This window comes from Rhamphochromis sp. 'chilingali', assembly GCF_963969265.1.
Source record: "Rhamphochromis sp. 'chilingali' genome assembly, chromosome: 21".
Taxonomy (NCBI): domain Eukaryota; kingdom Metazoa; phylum Chordata; class Actinopteri; order Cichliformes; family Cichlidae; genus Rhamphochromis; species Rhamphochromis sp. 'chilingali'.
Window position 1 is genome coordinate 25562763 of NC_137949.1, and position 15749 is coordinate 25578511.

At 38.0% G+C, this 15749-nt stretch overlaps 1 protein-coding gene and 1 long non-coding RNA gene across 2 annotated transcripts; one reads left to right on the forward strand and one right to left on the reverse strand.

Moving 5' to 3' along the window:
- The first annotated feature begins 817 nt into the window (after positions 1 to 817).
- Positions 818 to 3186, forward strand: LOC308389764. The gene is made up of 8 exons (XR_013970327.1): positions 818 to 844; positions 1508 to 1533; positions 1843 to 1927; positions 2076 to 2108; positions 2203 to 2292; positions 2704 to 2775; positions 2884 to 2972; positions 3085 to 3186. It is a non-coding gene; the product is annotated as an uncharacterized lncRNA (long non-coding RNA).
- A 5762-nt stretch (positions 3187 to 8948) lies between these two features.
- Positions 8949 to 13755, reverse strand: LOC308389235 (uncharacterized protein). Its single transcript, XM_080870468.1, has 5 exons — positions 13605 to 13755; positions 11699 to 11795; positions 11215 to 11325; positions 10599 to 10765; positions 8949 to 10266 (listed from the first exon to the last, which is right to left on the reverse strand). Exons 2-5 carry the CDS (start codon positions 11786 to 11788, stop codon positions 9219 to 9221), a joined length of 1416 nt encoding a protein of 471 aa, XP_080726594.1. The 5' UTR covers positions 11789 to 11795; positions 13605 to 13755; the 3' UTR covers positions 8949 to 9218.
- Between the last annotated feature and the right edge of the window lie 1994 nt (positions 13756 to 15749).

Here is a 15749-nt window from a genome sequence, read left to right on the forward strand (position 1 = left end):
GGGGATTGCTTAATTTTTCTTTTTTTCTCTGGGTTATTGTAGGGTCAGCCATGGCAGGAGTCTGGATGCTGGTGGTGGTGGAGATGCGGAAGGTGTAGACTTGCATAAGGTTCTCTGTCTGCCGAGAATGAGGTGGAGATGGGAAGACTGAAAGGCTGAATGACAGAAGAGATTTAAAGCACATGGAAGAGAGGCTAAATGGCTCACAGAGGGCAGGCAAGAAAGTGACTGGACCATGGAGAGTGGGAAAAGGTGAAGTGATGTAAAGAGTAGGTTAGCAAAAATTGCACTATGTAGATTTAACCTGATTCTTTTCTGGTTGGCACTTCCTGTGCATAACGTCCACCTTGCAGTAAATGTAATGGGATGCACACTCTTCTTCTTTTCAAAACTAGTGGCTTCCATACTGGACTGGCCCCTGTTTTTAATGCAAGCTCTGAAAAAAAATCAAGAACAACACAATAATGGAAGACTACAGCACAGGGCAGACAACAGATATAAATCTTTAGGAAGTTGATCAAACATGTGGCAAAGAGATAAAGTAGCTGTGAGGAAGATCATGATCTCCTTTGTGCATCCGTATCGCAAAGTTTCTAATTAAATGCATCAGTGCCAGATCAGGGACGATCTGATTTCCTCGTGTCAGCATTGTTCCCACATCATCATAATTAATGTTGTTCCAGGTTCAACATTGCAAGTGACCAATCACCTTCTTGTGACGTCATTCCTTTGCGACTTCGAAATACCCGCCTTCGATTATTTCGAAATACAAGTGAAGAAGCGAAAAACCGCCGCCTGTCCGCCGAATTTGAAGTCAATTTAGGATACTTTCCTTTAATAAACGGTAAGCATTATACATATGTTCCTCACTTGGCTTGCTGTTTGTTTGCTAGCGATAGGCTACTTGACGACAGCATTAGCTAACCAGTGTTCTCTAGACCAGCGTTCCCTAACTTTTTGGGTGTTTCGTGGCCCGGGGGTTGGGTCAGGCAAAATTGCAGTAGCTTCCCTGATCATTTTACAAACATAAGTGAAGAGAATCTGGACTAAAAGGCCTAGACTTATGGTTGTGTGCTGAATCTATGAATCAAACTATCACCTGGAAACATAATTAACTGGTCCATAGCTGTGAAACTGGACATGAGTTCTTGATTCTATGGAGATTAACAGTAATCCAGAAATTTACAAATTTGTCCTGGTACATCGCGTAAATGTTGTCCCAGGGACATCGCGTAAATGTTGTCCCTGAGACATCGCGTAGATGTTGTCCCTGGGACATCGCGTAGATGTTGTCCCTGGGACATCGCGTAAATGTTGTCCCTGAGACATCGCGTAGATGTTGTCCCTGGGACATCGCGTAGATGTTGTCCCTGGGACATCGCGTAAATGTTGTCCCTGAGACATCGTGTGATAGCTTGTAAATAATGGAATGAAAATTATTGATTGTTATTAACTTGTGAAAAAGAAGTGTAACAAATCCACATGTTATGTTCTTACACCCTTACAGAAACTGTGACTCCTTCACAATGTCAGGTAAATGTCAACTCATGTTGAATAATCAACCAATCAAGCCTTTTATTATCACATGCAATGTTACACGTACAACTGCAATGAAAATTTCACCCCCTTCTGACCATACATATATTGCTTAAACATCACATTGGGAAGACAGGTCGGAAACAGTTAGGAAGGTCAGAAAACAATTTAATTAATAGATGAGGGGAGAGGAGGAGAAAAAAGAACTACAACCAGACAAAGCTCCTAGAAGACTGAAATGGATGATGGTTGCAGCATGCAAAAAGAAAATGATATCTGTTGACTACAGCATATGCTTTCTCACAGATTACCTTGTGGGAGTAGCTGGACCAAACTCTATTGTATTTCAAGTTTGAAATCCCTGTTTGACCAGACTAACATTTCAGATGAGGTACCTCTTGACATAAAAATCCTTTTATGTTGTCATAAAACTAATGTTAAATTCTGCTTTAAATACACTTTATTGTACAATTTACTTAATGAATCGTATTCCTTAGTTCTGTTTTTATTTATATGTGTTTATTTATTTGTTTTATAAGGTAATAGATGGCCTAATCTATTTGCAGTGTGAGGTATGTTGAAAAGCTTGTTTGATCATAATGACATAGCATGTTTACGTTTTTTGTAATGTATTTGAAAACATAGGTGTATTTGTTATTTTTATAGAATTTCCCTCACATTTATCCAATACCAAGTCAAATCACTGGAAAAATTTTGGATGGGTCCACAAGAGCACAAAGTGCATACTTTTTGAAGGTATGACTTGGACTGTGGTAACTATGTTCTTATCACAAAGGGTTTATAAGTTGCCACTATAAACAAACAGCATTTTCCAAAATTGAAGCCTTGTCAGAAGAACCTGAAAAATACCTTTCTGAAACCTTTTCTGTGTAAAGACTTGTTCAAAAGCAATGCACACAGATTAAAACATTTCTGTCTTGGCCAACTGATAAAGAACACCAAAAATTGAGTGGTGCGTGTTGAGTCTGTGGTCTTGATTTGTTTTGTACACACTATAGAAATTAATTAATGTAAACAAAAAATGACACTTTCTATATGTTTGTGTATCTGCAGAATTAATTACAAGTCTCACCTGACAAGCTTTTGCAGTTTTGCAGTGTCATTCTTGACAGAAAAACATACTTGTCACATTCTTTTTATTTCCAGAAAAACATCTTTCAGATGTATGAGAAATTGATTGGAGCCTGTCTGGAAAACGGCAGCCACTGGACCTTGTTTGTAAGTTGCAAAGATTTTGCACTCTCTCTAGTGCATGATACTTTTCAGTGTCCCTCATTAGGAAAGCTCAAGGCCCAAGCCTACCATATCCATCTTTTTACAAAACAGTTTTGTGACATACCCAAGAGGACCATAGTCTATATGAATTCATTTGGCGAGTCGGAGGTCAGAAAAAGTGCGGTGTTGAAAAACTGGAGGTAATTAATTAACATATTTAACATAACATATTTAATTTAATTGAAATCATTACCGAACGTGGTTATTGATTTCTCTATATGCTTTTTATTTGTAATAACTGCGATCTCTCAGCTCATTTGCTTCAGCAAGAGGCTGCGCTGGAGAGTGGACCTTGTCACATGTGAGCCACCCACATCAACAGGATGGGAACTCATGTGGAGTGCATGTCATAATCAGAGGCGGAGCCAGACATTTGAAACACCCGGGGCTTAGCCCAAAGAGTAGTATGCATGTGGGCTTTTTTTTTTTTTTTTTTTGGGGGGGGGGGGGGGGGGGGGGTGTAGAAATGACTGAAAGATTAATAGGCTCTGTTCAAAAAAGAATGACTTCATATAGGGAAAAATATATATCACATGTGCAGGACACCTTAAACTAGTTTTTTAATTAAGCAGCAAGGCAGAACAAGGTCAGGGCTGCATCAAGACACGAGGACTAAACCCCAATTCAACCAGACCCAGAACTGATCCAGAATTAAAACAGGACTACAACAGTTCAAAATCAGGACTACTGAGGACTTAACCAAGACAGAACCAGAATCAGAACTAGATGATAGCACTAAAAATCATCATAGACCTGCACTACACTTATTTTTTTAATTCTACCAAAGTCCACTATTTAGATTGAGAAAAGTTTATATAATTATTTAGCCTTGTTGTGCAAACAAGCCTGCAGAACTTAATAAATACAGAATTTGAAAAATAACAAACCTAAAAAGAAACACTAGGTACGAGATACATGAGGACCTGTCTGTCCTCATTCTCCTCTCTCTCCCTCTTTGTGCTGACAATCATCAAATATACAGTTGAAACCAGATATTTACTCTTCAGATAAAAACACTTTTTTAATTGTAACATCAAATCAGACTAAATGTTTATTTCTTTAGATTGATAAATATAAAAACATATTTGTTAACTTTAAGAGTAAAGAGAGAAACTGTCTGTATTTCTTAATTGCAAATGGCACCAAATTGTATTCAAACTTGAGCCACACTTATGGAGCTCCACAGTTCTTTTCCTGGTGTTTTGGTTGATATCTCTTGATTTTCCCATGTCAAAGAAACAGGCTCTGTGTTTTGCCTTATATGCATCCACAGCTGTGCCACCAGTTTACTCACATGGACTCTACTAACCTATCAGAAGCTTCTTCAGCTCAGAATGGAATCGTCTGGAGTTTTCTTATTAATTAACAATAAATTTAGTGTACATGTACTCCTAAATTTGATGAAAGTGATAAAAAATAGCTCTGTCTCTCTTTATTCTGAAATTTAACTAATTCAAAATATATTTCAATATTTATCTAAAACAAAAATTTACTCTAAATTGATGTTGTACAGTAAAAATGTTTTATGTTTTCTCCCTAAAGTGTATGTAAATATCTGGTTACAAATGTGAATATCCTGCTGTGTACTGAAATCCCTCTTGTTTTGCATAGAAATATACTGAACAACATACAAAGCATAATATATAAAATAACATTTACCTGAGTTTTTTCTTTGAAAGAAGCCTCGAATGTCCATTCTTATGTTTCAGTACATAACTGAAACCGATTTAGTCGGGGAGGGTAAGAACTGAAAATATGAAATAAACACACGTAAGCTAAGACTCTAAAAAAATAGCATTTGTTCGGCTTTTCATTTTGCCATTTGTTGATTCACTTGAAGAGCAAGTAACGTAATATTGGTCAAGTGATCAGTTTCATATCAATCTTTCGTGATGCACCGTCATATTTACATTATTTGTACGGTACGAATGATTTGCTTTGGTACCTGGTCAAACTTAAGCTCTCCTTAGTATGGCTGGCTCCGTCTCTCCAACAGCGCACTCACGGGCAGCAGCTGCCCCGCCCCCTCGCTCAGTCGCTTAGTGCCTGAGCTTGGATCATACCAATATCAGGGGGGATTCACGCACAGTCATAAATTCCCACAGTGTGCACTATGTGCTTCGAATATTGTGTGTACTTTTTGTTTTATACAGTTGTCAGCCAGGCATCTAACTATGAAAAAATTACACTCCAAAATACCCCGGGCTTCTGACAAAACAACCCGGGCTTAAGCCCCGTAAGCCACCCCCCCGCTCCGCCCCTGGTCATAATGGTACTGAAAACTATAGCTTTAACCTATATAAGTAATGTTTACATTTTTGCCTATTCAGTTTTTAAAGCCTTAGAGGCAGGATGGTAAAATCTCAATTTTTTTTGTAGATTGAACCATTTCAGCAGTAATGCTTTGCTTTGGTTGCTCTGTTTTTTGTTTTTTTTTTGTTTGTTTTTTTCTCGGGGGGGTTAAAAACAAACAAACATTTCTTTGTTAATCTAATTCTTTTTGTTCTTTTTTTTTTTTTTTTTTTCTTCTTCGTCAATTATTAGTTTGCCCAATCTCTCATTGACGGTAAAACACAAGTGGAGGAGTACAACACTGAAATCACAAAGCTCAGGTCCCGACTTTGCCACTACTTATTTTCCTCAATAGGTACAGATAAAATTAGCTGCCTTCTTTTTCTCTAACATTGGAAAATGTAACTTGTACTTAAACAAATTATATTTTGCAGATCGAACTAGGAAGTGCAGTCAGTGCTGGTGTGTGATTGCAGCCAAAGACCGGGTACACTATGACATGTCCTTAGCCATATAGATTGTTTATTTAATGGACTTTGTTCATTTGTTTTTTGTTTGTTTATTTCTTCTTCTTTTTTTTTTTTATTCACAGGTGCAGTGCCAGAAATGTGGTGCATACAAGCACATGCGTTGTTCAAAGTCTGTTTGTGGCATCTGTATCTTCTGTGAGAGTAAGTCACAATATAACTAAACAATGTCCAAAAATGTTTAAAGTGAAATTTTTTTTCGTAATTTTGCCTTTGCACACCAGGACTGTGTAATTAAAGTGGACGTTTCAAGATCCAGTTTTTACACAAAACTATTTTAGACATAACTGTGTCGTATTGTGGGGATTTCTCTTCACAATAAAATTGATATAGTGCTGTTTATATCATTCTTCTTTATGTAACAGCACAGTGCAGCACAGCAGAGGGAAAGGAGTTGTGCAGCATAGTAGGTGGCTATACAGGAGGAGCAATAGAAGTAGCCAGTGAAGAATGTCATCAGGGAAAGCATCAGGCAGCGAATGACAAAGGAAAAGTTCCTAAGGGAGAGAACATCTGCAGCAAATCGACAAGTAACAGTGAGATAGGAAGACTGACAGTCAGAGATGAAGGTACACAGACTGAAAGAGATGAAGGTACACAGACTGAAGACAACGAAAAAGAAGCAGAAGTATACGGCACAAGTCTGAGTACAGATAATGCTGCTGCTGATGATGTTGACAGGATCGATGCAGATACAGAATTCCAAACTGATTCAGAAGGAACTAGTACAGTTTACAGAGTGCATGGTCGCTTATCTGTACCAAGCTCAAAAAAGAAAACCTACACAATAACAGAAGACGAGATCAAGCGCAGAATCAACGCAGAGAACATGTCAGTTCATGTTTTCAGAGGTTTGACTGGGGTAGGTATACATTTCGTGATTTTGATGTCACCTGAAATAAATCCGGGTTACTCGTATCAATGAAGTGACAATGTGGCTGGAAATTGTGCATTTGCTGCAACATATACACAATTACACCATGTAAAAAAAAGCATTTAACTTTGTGCGCGTGTGTGTGTCTCTCTCTGCTCTTTTGGTGTTTGCACTTTTTCTTTTTTAGGGCCGTAAAGCCAAACTGCCTGCAATGATTCTTGACAGGCCTAAGAAGGCCAAAACTAAAGTAACAGTGTTTAGTGTTCTGAGTGAAGAGGAGGCTGGGGAGCTAGCCCTCGGGTTTGCCGGAAGATTGGCCTGCGATGTCACAACAGACATGGTCTGTAAAGGCATCGACCATTCAAGTGCTGATATGACAAAGTAAGTTAGTAAAACAATATGAAAGTTGTATCTTTTTTGGTATTATTTGTCATTTCCCCGTATTTGGGTTATTGGTGTAACATTGTTAATCTTACTTTCTAATAACAGACAGACTCTTCTCAAAATCCAACACAATCTTAAACATGAGCTGACTGATTCCTCAACCTTCAGTTTGCTGACACACACCTTTGGCCCCGCTGCACTGGATTCTGTCATTTCATTCCTGTGTGAAAAACTTGATCTTGTCTCTTAAATAATGAAACCTTTTGTGACTTTTGTTTGTTCTGTAAATCAGAATCTTGAAAATTGTTCATTGTTGTTCTAAGTTTGTGTTAACTATTTGGCAAAAATGATTGGTTCCTAATCCAAACAGCATAATGACTGTTCTAACACATATCTTAAAAATGCTACAAAGAAAGAAAATTATCACATATGTTTCAATATGAATGTAATTGTGTCACACTCGGTTTGTAGTAGCTTTCCTGTTTTATTTTGAGTTTTGGTATGTTTACACTGTTATTTTTATTTCCCGTGTGTTCGTCTTCCCTTATTAGTTTTACTGTATTTAATTAGTCTGATTTAATAACTTATAATTATTTACTTTCCAGTGTGTATATATGCTCCTCGTTTGGATTATTGTTTGTTTGAGTTCTGCCTGTCTTTTCTATTAAAGATTTGGACTATTAGTGGACCTCGTAGGTTTTTATTCTGTTCAATTGGTAATTGACTGGGTTTAATTTAGTGGCCTGGAAAACAGGCCGGAGGGGTCTGGTCATTTTAACCCCCTAAGACCCGAAATCTTCCATGGCATGCATTTTTAATTTCTCTTTGATATTTGGGCCGATTGGAACCCGATGAATGTAAAAAGAAAGAATTACCAGGTTTTGTTTTTTTACCTAATTTTTGTTTCTGAGACAAATGAGAGCCACATATGAGGACATTAATTTGAAATTTCGATAGAACAGTTGCAGTATAATGTCCTCGTAACTGTATATCAGGCACTTGTTGATCAAGATTTAGTATTTTGGTCTAAATAACCCAAAATGTGATGTCCACATGTGTGGACGCCAGGCTGGAGTAAAGTGTTAGAGCTATTTATACCTATGTAAACTTTTATACACTGGTTTTTACCTGTCTTGTTTCAGAAAGGTTTAAAAGGGTAATGTCCACAGTTTATTTGTTTGTTTATTTGTTTTAATTCAACATATTTTATTAAAGTAATTGAGCTTGAACACAGAAAAAACTGAATCAAATAATCATAAAATCAAATCACTTGCACTATACTGAAGTCTAATCTACTCTGAGCTAATGCCGGTTTCCAACACTAATGATCGGGTGAAGGAGAGAGATGAGGGTGTGCACGGCCACTGGTGCTCTTATCCCTGTTCTTTGTGATACAATCCAACAGGAAAGCAGTCAAACCCTTGGACATTAGCCAAGTTAACGTTCACAAATATATACACACAGAGGAACTCTGAGCCCCAATGTCAGCATTAGCACAAACATGCCACTTCATACCAAATCTCAGTGTGAGGTCAGGTGTTAGTCTCATTCCATTATTCTGGCTATATTTTCTTACTCATTACTATTAAACTTATACTTAAGACTAACTATTAACAAAATCACACCCCAATAACTCTGTTATTACACTTTGTATTTAATCATAAAAAGGCTGGATGTTGAAACCTTTTACTTCTATTTTGTATGAGCCAGGATTCTCAACAGCTGATACTCTGTCTGTATCAGCTGGTGGTGGTCAGAGGGCCCGGTGGCGCCTGTGTCCGGCAGCCTCGCCTCTGTCAGTGCGCCCCAGGGCAGCTGTGGCTACAGTGTAGCTTGCTATCGCCAGTGTGTGAATGTGTGTGTGAATGGGTGAATGACTGAATGTAGTGTAAAGCGCTTTGGGGTCCTATGGACTAGAAAAGCGCTATACAAATGCAGGCCATTTACCATGTCCAAAAAGTGACAGGTATCGTTTTATGGAGCAAAAAACTTAAGAGCGCATATTTTATAAATAATACCAACAATTACAAATGCAGACCTTTAATAGTAATAAGTAATCCTTTATTTATAATGCATAGCAATATAAAAATAGTAACATGTGAAAATATTACAATGGGCACAGATGAATTTGTATCAAAAACAGCAACCAAGCCAAAGTAATGAATAACACACATAAATAACAACTGCTTGAGAGAGCAAACAATTTCTTTTCATCTGTTCCTTGGCAGAAAGTTAAGACAGCTATTCAGCTTTAGGTTTCAATAAACAGAAGTAATGGATGCAGTCCCTTTGAAATGTCACACAAAAGTCTACTTGTGCATATACTTAGCTTTAACTCTTCTCTTTTTTGTTTTGTATTCCAAAAGGTTTTCATTTTCTCCAGAGGATGTCTCTCTTTCAGTGGTTATCGACTGTTCACATTCATTTTCACAGACTGTTGGAATGTCGATGCTGGCCGAACGTTTCTTGCTAGAATACAATGGCCTAATTTTGCGTGCATTATCTGTCGTCTTTATTTCGTACTGGCATATACTTTTGCCTACTTGTTTTGTTTTTAAGACATTTGTATGCAGTTCATCTATCATTGCAGTAATACCCTCTGGAATGAATGCCCACTGTTTAACTGTGTCTAAAACAGCATTTAGTTTTCCAACCGCATTTTCTGTGCATTTTTTGTCTGTGCTTTCAACTACAGGAGTGTCATTCAAAGTTGATAGAGGACTTTTCAGAGAGTTTTTCATTTGTTTAAAATGGCTACAAGCCACCTTCAGGCAAGCACATGTGTTATAGTGAGAGAACGTACAACAAGTGCACTGAAGTGTTTCAGCCGATGCAAAAAAACACAGATTTCCAAACAAACTTGGCATTTTTATCACTTTCAAGTCCTCACAGTGTACAAAGTAATGCCTTTCTTTCACTGCAATTCTTGCCAAGGTAGAAATGTCTGTTTCCATGTTTGGATAGATGTCATTGTCAGCCTCTGCTAATTTTGCAAGTAACACTAGATGCTTGCAAAGAAGTCCTCGTAAGCCATATGTACAGTTGCAGTAGGACTCAACAGGGCAGACATCATACACCATGTCTTCTCTTGACTCAGATGGGACTTGATATGCATTAACTCCATGGCTGTTCTTGACTGTAATTTTAAGAGCCCAACCACTTTCCATCAGTCTTGAAGCAGAGTCTGAAACTTGAGACAAGGTGTCAGCAAACCTGTTTTTCATGCGGCCCACATCTTGCAGGGTTTTTATGACTGAGAAGTAGTCGTCGGCCTTCCCTAGGAGCACTTCAATCAGATCATCCAGACGCCTATTCTTGTAGCCAGATAAAAACTGGTATTTCAGGCGGTGGAAAAATCTGAAAAACAGTTATTTGAAATGATTAGTAACTGTAATTGAAGGAATTTAAAGTTTTAATCAAGACTGTATTATTTTTTTAAAAATTGGAATACCTATTGCACACGTCTTTTATAAAGGAATGCTCTGTGCCGGTTTAGCTGATTTAGGCAAATCCACCTACTCTGTTTTTTGTTGTGATAACATAAAAAACGCTGCTAGAATTTAAAGGATTTGCCTAAAACCTGTTCTGGCAATGACATGAAGAACCTACTCAGTTTAGCCTCTTGGATTAAAGCATAATATCTTTTTTTCAGCAATACAATTGAATGAGGTCAAAATAATAAATCATACCTTTCAATCACATTGTTTGTTTCAGAACGAGCGTGACTGAAGCGACGGCCGTAGTCACACCACATGTGGCCAATGCCTTCCCAGTGCTTCTGAAAATACTGGCACACCAAAGGGTATTGCTTAAATGTCTGGCAGAACTCTGCTGATGTGGCTTTAAAGTCGTCCTCCTAAGAGAATTGGATGCAACAGAATATATTTCAATCCATTTAACAGACCTATTGAAATCTTTAATATTATGTATTGAAGCCCTTTTCCTTTTATTGAATAACATTAAGAATTTTAAGTTATTAATAATATGTCGTGTTTTTGTATTAAGAAGCAATTATTTCTTCCCTTACAATGGCTATGAAGGAACACTAAACCTATAAGCATATTTGGTTTCAGCATCTGTCTGTGAAAGAATCCCACTCACAAGTTCTACTGCACAGTGGGTGACACAATGATGTTCTGCACAGCTTAAGTACTTGTTTTGATAAGCAAGATAAGAAGCCAGTTTTAGAAATTGTTTCAAAAATCTATTTTGTATCTCTCTGTAACTTTTTTTTAGCAACTGAAAGTTATTATGCTCTTAGTGTAATCAAGAAATCAAAATGTGAAATAGACAAATTACACTTACAGATGTGCAAGCTTTCAGCTTACAAAAGAAAGAAATGATTTCATTTCTCTTTTGGGTGTTAGAAAGCCCATGGACCCCGGACTCTGATTTTGAAAGCCATCGATTAACAGCCTGTGAATGTAAGAGAAAAAAAGTTAATCTGGAGAGAGAGACAGAGGAGCAGCTGTACAAAAAGCATAAAAGAAAGCTGACGTCCAAAAATAACTTTGTCACTCACTGGACAAGAGGACCTGTGCATTACAGAAATCAACCAGGCAAACATATTTTTAAATGTCAAAAAGAGCTTTGGGAAGCAGCCACCAGAAGATGAGTGCACTGTGGTCTTAAATGGATGGACATAGTCACTCAACATTTTATCCCTTTATATTCATTAACCTGAGTAGGTGAATATCACAATGAGGCAAATCATAACAACAGGACCCTGTTGTAAAAATGTGTTTCAGGTGCATCTTAGACAACGTGAAAAGAAAACAATGTGGTTTACCTGCAAGACATGGTACCAGCATAGAAGGATAGCTGACTCTGGAAAAACCTTCTGCAAAGCATTTATTTCCGCAAAGTCTTTGTCAACCATAAATGCTCTACAGAAAAAAAGAAAACACTAAATGAGATTAAACAGTATGAAAATGTTTTTGCTATCTCAAAGCACCACTTCAATGCCAAATTAAACATTTCAACTCACAAGTAGATGTATAAAATACTGCATACAGCCTATAGGAATAACTTTAACAACTGGAAAGGAAAGTTTTTTGCAGCCCATGCTGCAGCTATAGCATTAGATTCTGGCATGTTATAACTTTTTTGAAAAGGAATTATTTCAAAATTAATAGCTGTCAATGTATTATTTACCTCAGGGAAGTTGGGAAATGCTCACAAACTATTCCAAGAACAGTTTCCAGGGTTTTCTGACTTTCGTTGCTGACAATAGCATAGGCCACAGGGACTCCATGCCCATGATCATCTCTTACAACAAGTGTGAATAAGGGAAATGAATACTGGTTAACGCAGTGCGTGGTGTCAACAAATACTAACTGTTTTGCATAGTTCTCCATGTTTGATTTCATTACAGGTGTCTGCAAAACAATCATTAGTTCTTGGTCAGATGTGTATGGTTGATAGAAGAGAACATGTTCTTGATGTTTTCCATTAAGTAAGGTATGTACACATTGACTGTCTCCACAGTTAAAGTGCTTCTTCCTCATCATGCAGGTTCTAACACTGTCAATGTCACGTGGTGTGACAAAATGCTCTCTGTTGTGAAGATCTCTGTGTCCATGTTCTTTGGCCCATTTATGACATTCGGTTAGTATGATGGCTGGCTTAGTTCCAAGGGAAAGCAGTTCCTCAATCTTCCTCCTCAAATCACTGGAAATATTGTTGAAATGTGCGTCTTTTGGGTCCGAAGGATCATGCCCATCATGCTTATCATATGTACGCTGCACGATGACTGTGTGGTCTTTCCAACATTTGAGTACTTTAAATGAAACATAGGCCTTACAGCCCACTGCTCTGTAGCTGTTTCGACTTTTTTTCCCAGCTCTGATGCAGTTGAATTTGTAATAGTCTCTTTTCCTGTCTTTACCTGAGGCAACATTTAAACATTTATAATGTCCATGAAGGGTTAATGAGTTCAATTTTTCTAACACAACACTGAATGGGTCCTCCTGGCATTGTGACACATGCACACAAAGTTGTGTGTCTTTTCCAGTTCTTTTTTTTTCGTCATTCAGAACACTTCTTCTAATTATATCGTCCATTTCTGGTGGAAAAATAACGAAGGTTTAATTAGTCAATATTCATTAATTCATTTTAACTTGTTTTGGGGTTTTTTGCAATACAATGTAAATATTAAATATAATATTAAAAAAAATATATATATATAAAATAATATAAAACAAACAGGGGCTAAAAGAAGCTAAACTTTCATATGGTATGTCTCTGGCAACTTTAACATGATGTCCCAGGGACAACATCTACGCGATGTCCCAGGGACAACATTTACGCGATGTCTCAGGGACAACATTTACGCGATGTACCAGGACAAATTTGTAAATTTCTGGATTACTGTTAATCTCCATAGAATCAAGAACTCATGTCCAGTTTCACAGCTATGGACCAGTTAATTATGTTTCCAGGTGATAGTTTGATTCATAGATTCAGCACACAACCATAAGTCTAGGCCTTTTAGTCCAGATTCTCTTCACTTATGTTTGTAAAATGATCAGGGAAGCTACTGCAATTTTGCCTGACCCAACCCCCGGGCCACGAAACACCCAAAAAGTTGGGGAACGCTGGTCTAGAGAACACTGGTTAGCTAATGCTGTCGTCAAGTAGCCTATCGCTAGCAAACAAACAGCAAGCCAAGTGAGGAACATATGTATAATGCTTACCGTTTATTAAAGGAAAGTATCCTAAATTGACTTCAAATTCGGCGGACAGGCGGCGGTTTCTCGCTTCTTCACTTGTATTTCGAAATACTCGAAGGCGGGTATTTCGAAGTCGCAAAGGAATGACGTCACAAGAAGGTGATTGGTCACTTGCAATGTTGAACCTGGAACAACATTAATTATGATGATGTGGGAACAATGCTGACACGAGGAAATCAGATCGTCCGCCAGATCATATTGACAGTCTGACTGATGCAGCTCTTCCAGTAGACCATAATAAAGCCATAACCCAAGCAAACAGTTGACCCTGAAATCTTCAACCTGAAACATTTTAATGAGAGTTTTTGCTTGAAACTGCAGTCATTGTGTGCTGGCTAAATAAATATCAGCAGAAAAGTGATGAATTTGCAGCTAATATGAACCTATCTAATAAAATATACACAATGTAATGAGTGGGAAAGTTATTCACCTGCTTCCTAAACACAGTAACTAATCTAAGCAGCTCCGAGCAGTTCCTCAAATTTCTCCCTATAAAAAGCGACAGTGTTAGCATGTTTATCTTATTTGAATTATTTATATTATGTATTTAAACAAATAGTCCAAAGGGCTTTTTCACAGGAGTATGTGCCAGTTTAATAAATGCTTTTTGTATTTATTTAAAAAATGCTACTTTTCAAGTGTGCAGTGTATTAGTACAGCCACAGAGATTATGATTGTGAATGAAAGTAATTAGTCTACATTTATAGTTTTCCAGTAGCCTAATTTTGCCTGTATTGTATGCACATCAGCAGCTCCAGCAGTATATTAGCCGTCCATTCACACTTTCTGGGTCGTCATAAAAAAAAGAAAGGTTTCATAAAGCCTTTAAAAGGCAGATCTCCAGGGTTTTGCTAGCTCATGAAGAGCAGGATGGAGTCCCGCCTGTGCAGCAGCACAGGAGCGAGCCTGCACCGCTTCTCTTCAGGGTGTTAATCTTTCACTGTCCTTGCTATTGTTACTGTTTGAGAAAGGCTCTCATGACTTCAGCCATGGGAGGCTGAATATCAGGAAAAGCAATCACCATGAAAACAGACGCACCAACACTCACAGTTTTAACTTTGCCTGTTTTGTTTTTCTTTTGTTTTGTTTTTTACAGAAGCATTGAAGGGAGTTAACCTTCCTCCGATTCTGCTCCCCTGTGGCTAGACCTGTGCCCTGTAAACACTACCTCCACACATTCATACATAAACACACACACAATCAGAAACTGGGAGGAAAATGAAACCACCTCCCTTCCTCTTCTTCCTTGTCTTGTGTCTGATTCATGCTGAAAGTCTTTGTCTCAATATAAAAATAGCTCCTAATCCTGTTTATCTGGAAAGTGTGTGAGTTAATGTTTGTGCACATACTGTACAGGGTGTGTGTGTGTTTGTGTGTTGCTTATGCATATCATGTGCAGGTGTGTTTTCATCAAGGTTCACTTTGAAACAGCTCAGTTCTGTTAGTGTGTGTGTGTGTGTGTGTGTGTGTGTGTGTGTGTGTGTGTGTGTGTGTGTGAGCGTTCACCCTGGGAAATGAAAACGCTGACCCAATTTAATACACCTGTGTCTCGCTGCACTCTGGCCCAGCACTCAATCTCACACACACAAACACACACACGCACGCCTCCACCTCAGCTTCAGTGGAGTACAGCTCTCCAGCACAACATAATCCTGGGTTCTCCGGCTCAGCTATACAGATAACTTTAGCCAATTCAAACATAGATGTGTTTTTCTTATTTTTTCTTCTTCTTCTTCTTTTTTGTTTTTACTTAAAAATCTGAAAATATTTAATTTGAAGCAGGGCATGCGAGAAGTTTCTTTGGGCTGATGCTTCCAAATCAGATTACAGTTTGCATAATTGTGCACAAAACTTGTTTACATTTCATAATGTCAAGTCATTTAAACAAAACGATTCATCTCCAAGCGTGCCCGGGCACAGTAAAGATATTTAATAATGCAGCGTGTATTAACAGTGTACATAAATATATAGCAGAATTAGCAGGTTTAAATGATTGTGGGAACATTTGTTTTCAGATTTATGCTGTTTTATGCGTCTGCTGTTAGGGACGCGCCTCCGTACTGGGTGTGTTTCCCCTCAGGCGGAGCTCCCAGCATGCCGAGGAGGTCC

Excerpts from the sequence above, each read along its gene's own strand:
- LOC308389235 (XM_080870468.1), bottom strand. The coding sequence starts at position 11,788 with ATGGTTGACAAAGACTTTGCGGAAATAAATGCTTTGCAGAAGGTTTTT. Across the intron at positions 11,326-11,698 it reads GCTGGTACCATGTCTTGCAG|GCTGTTAATCGATGGCTTTC; the intron begins GTAAACCACATT and ends TTACATTCACAG. Across the intron at positions 10,766-11,214 it reads AGCTGAAAGCTTGCACATCT|GAGGACGACTTTAAAGCCAC; the intron begins GTAAGTGTAATT and ends CAATTCTCTTAG.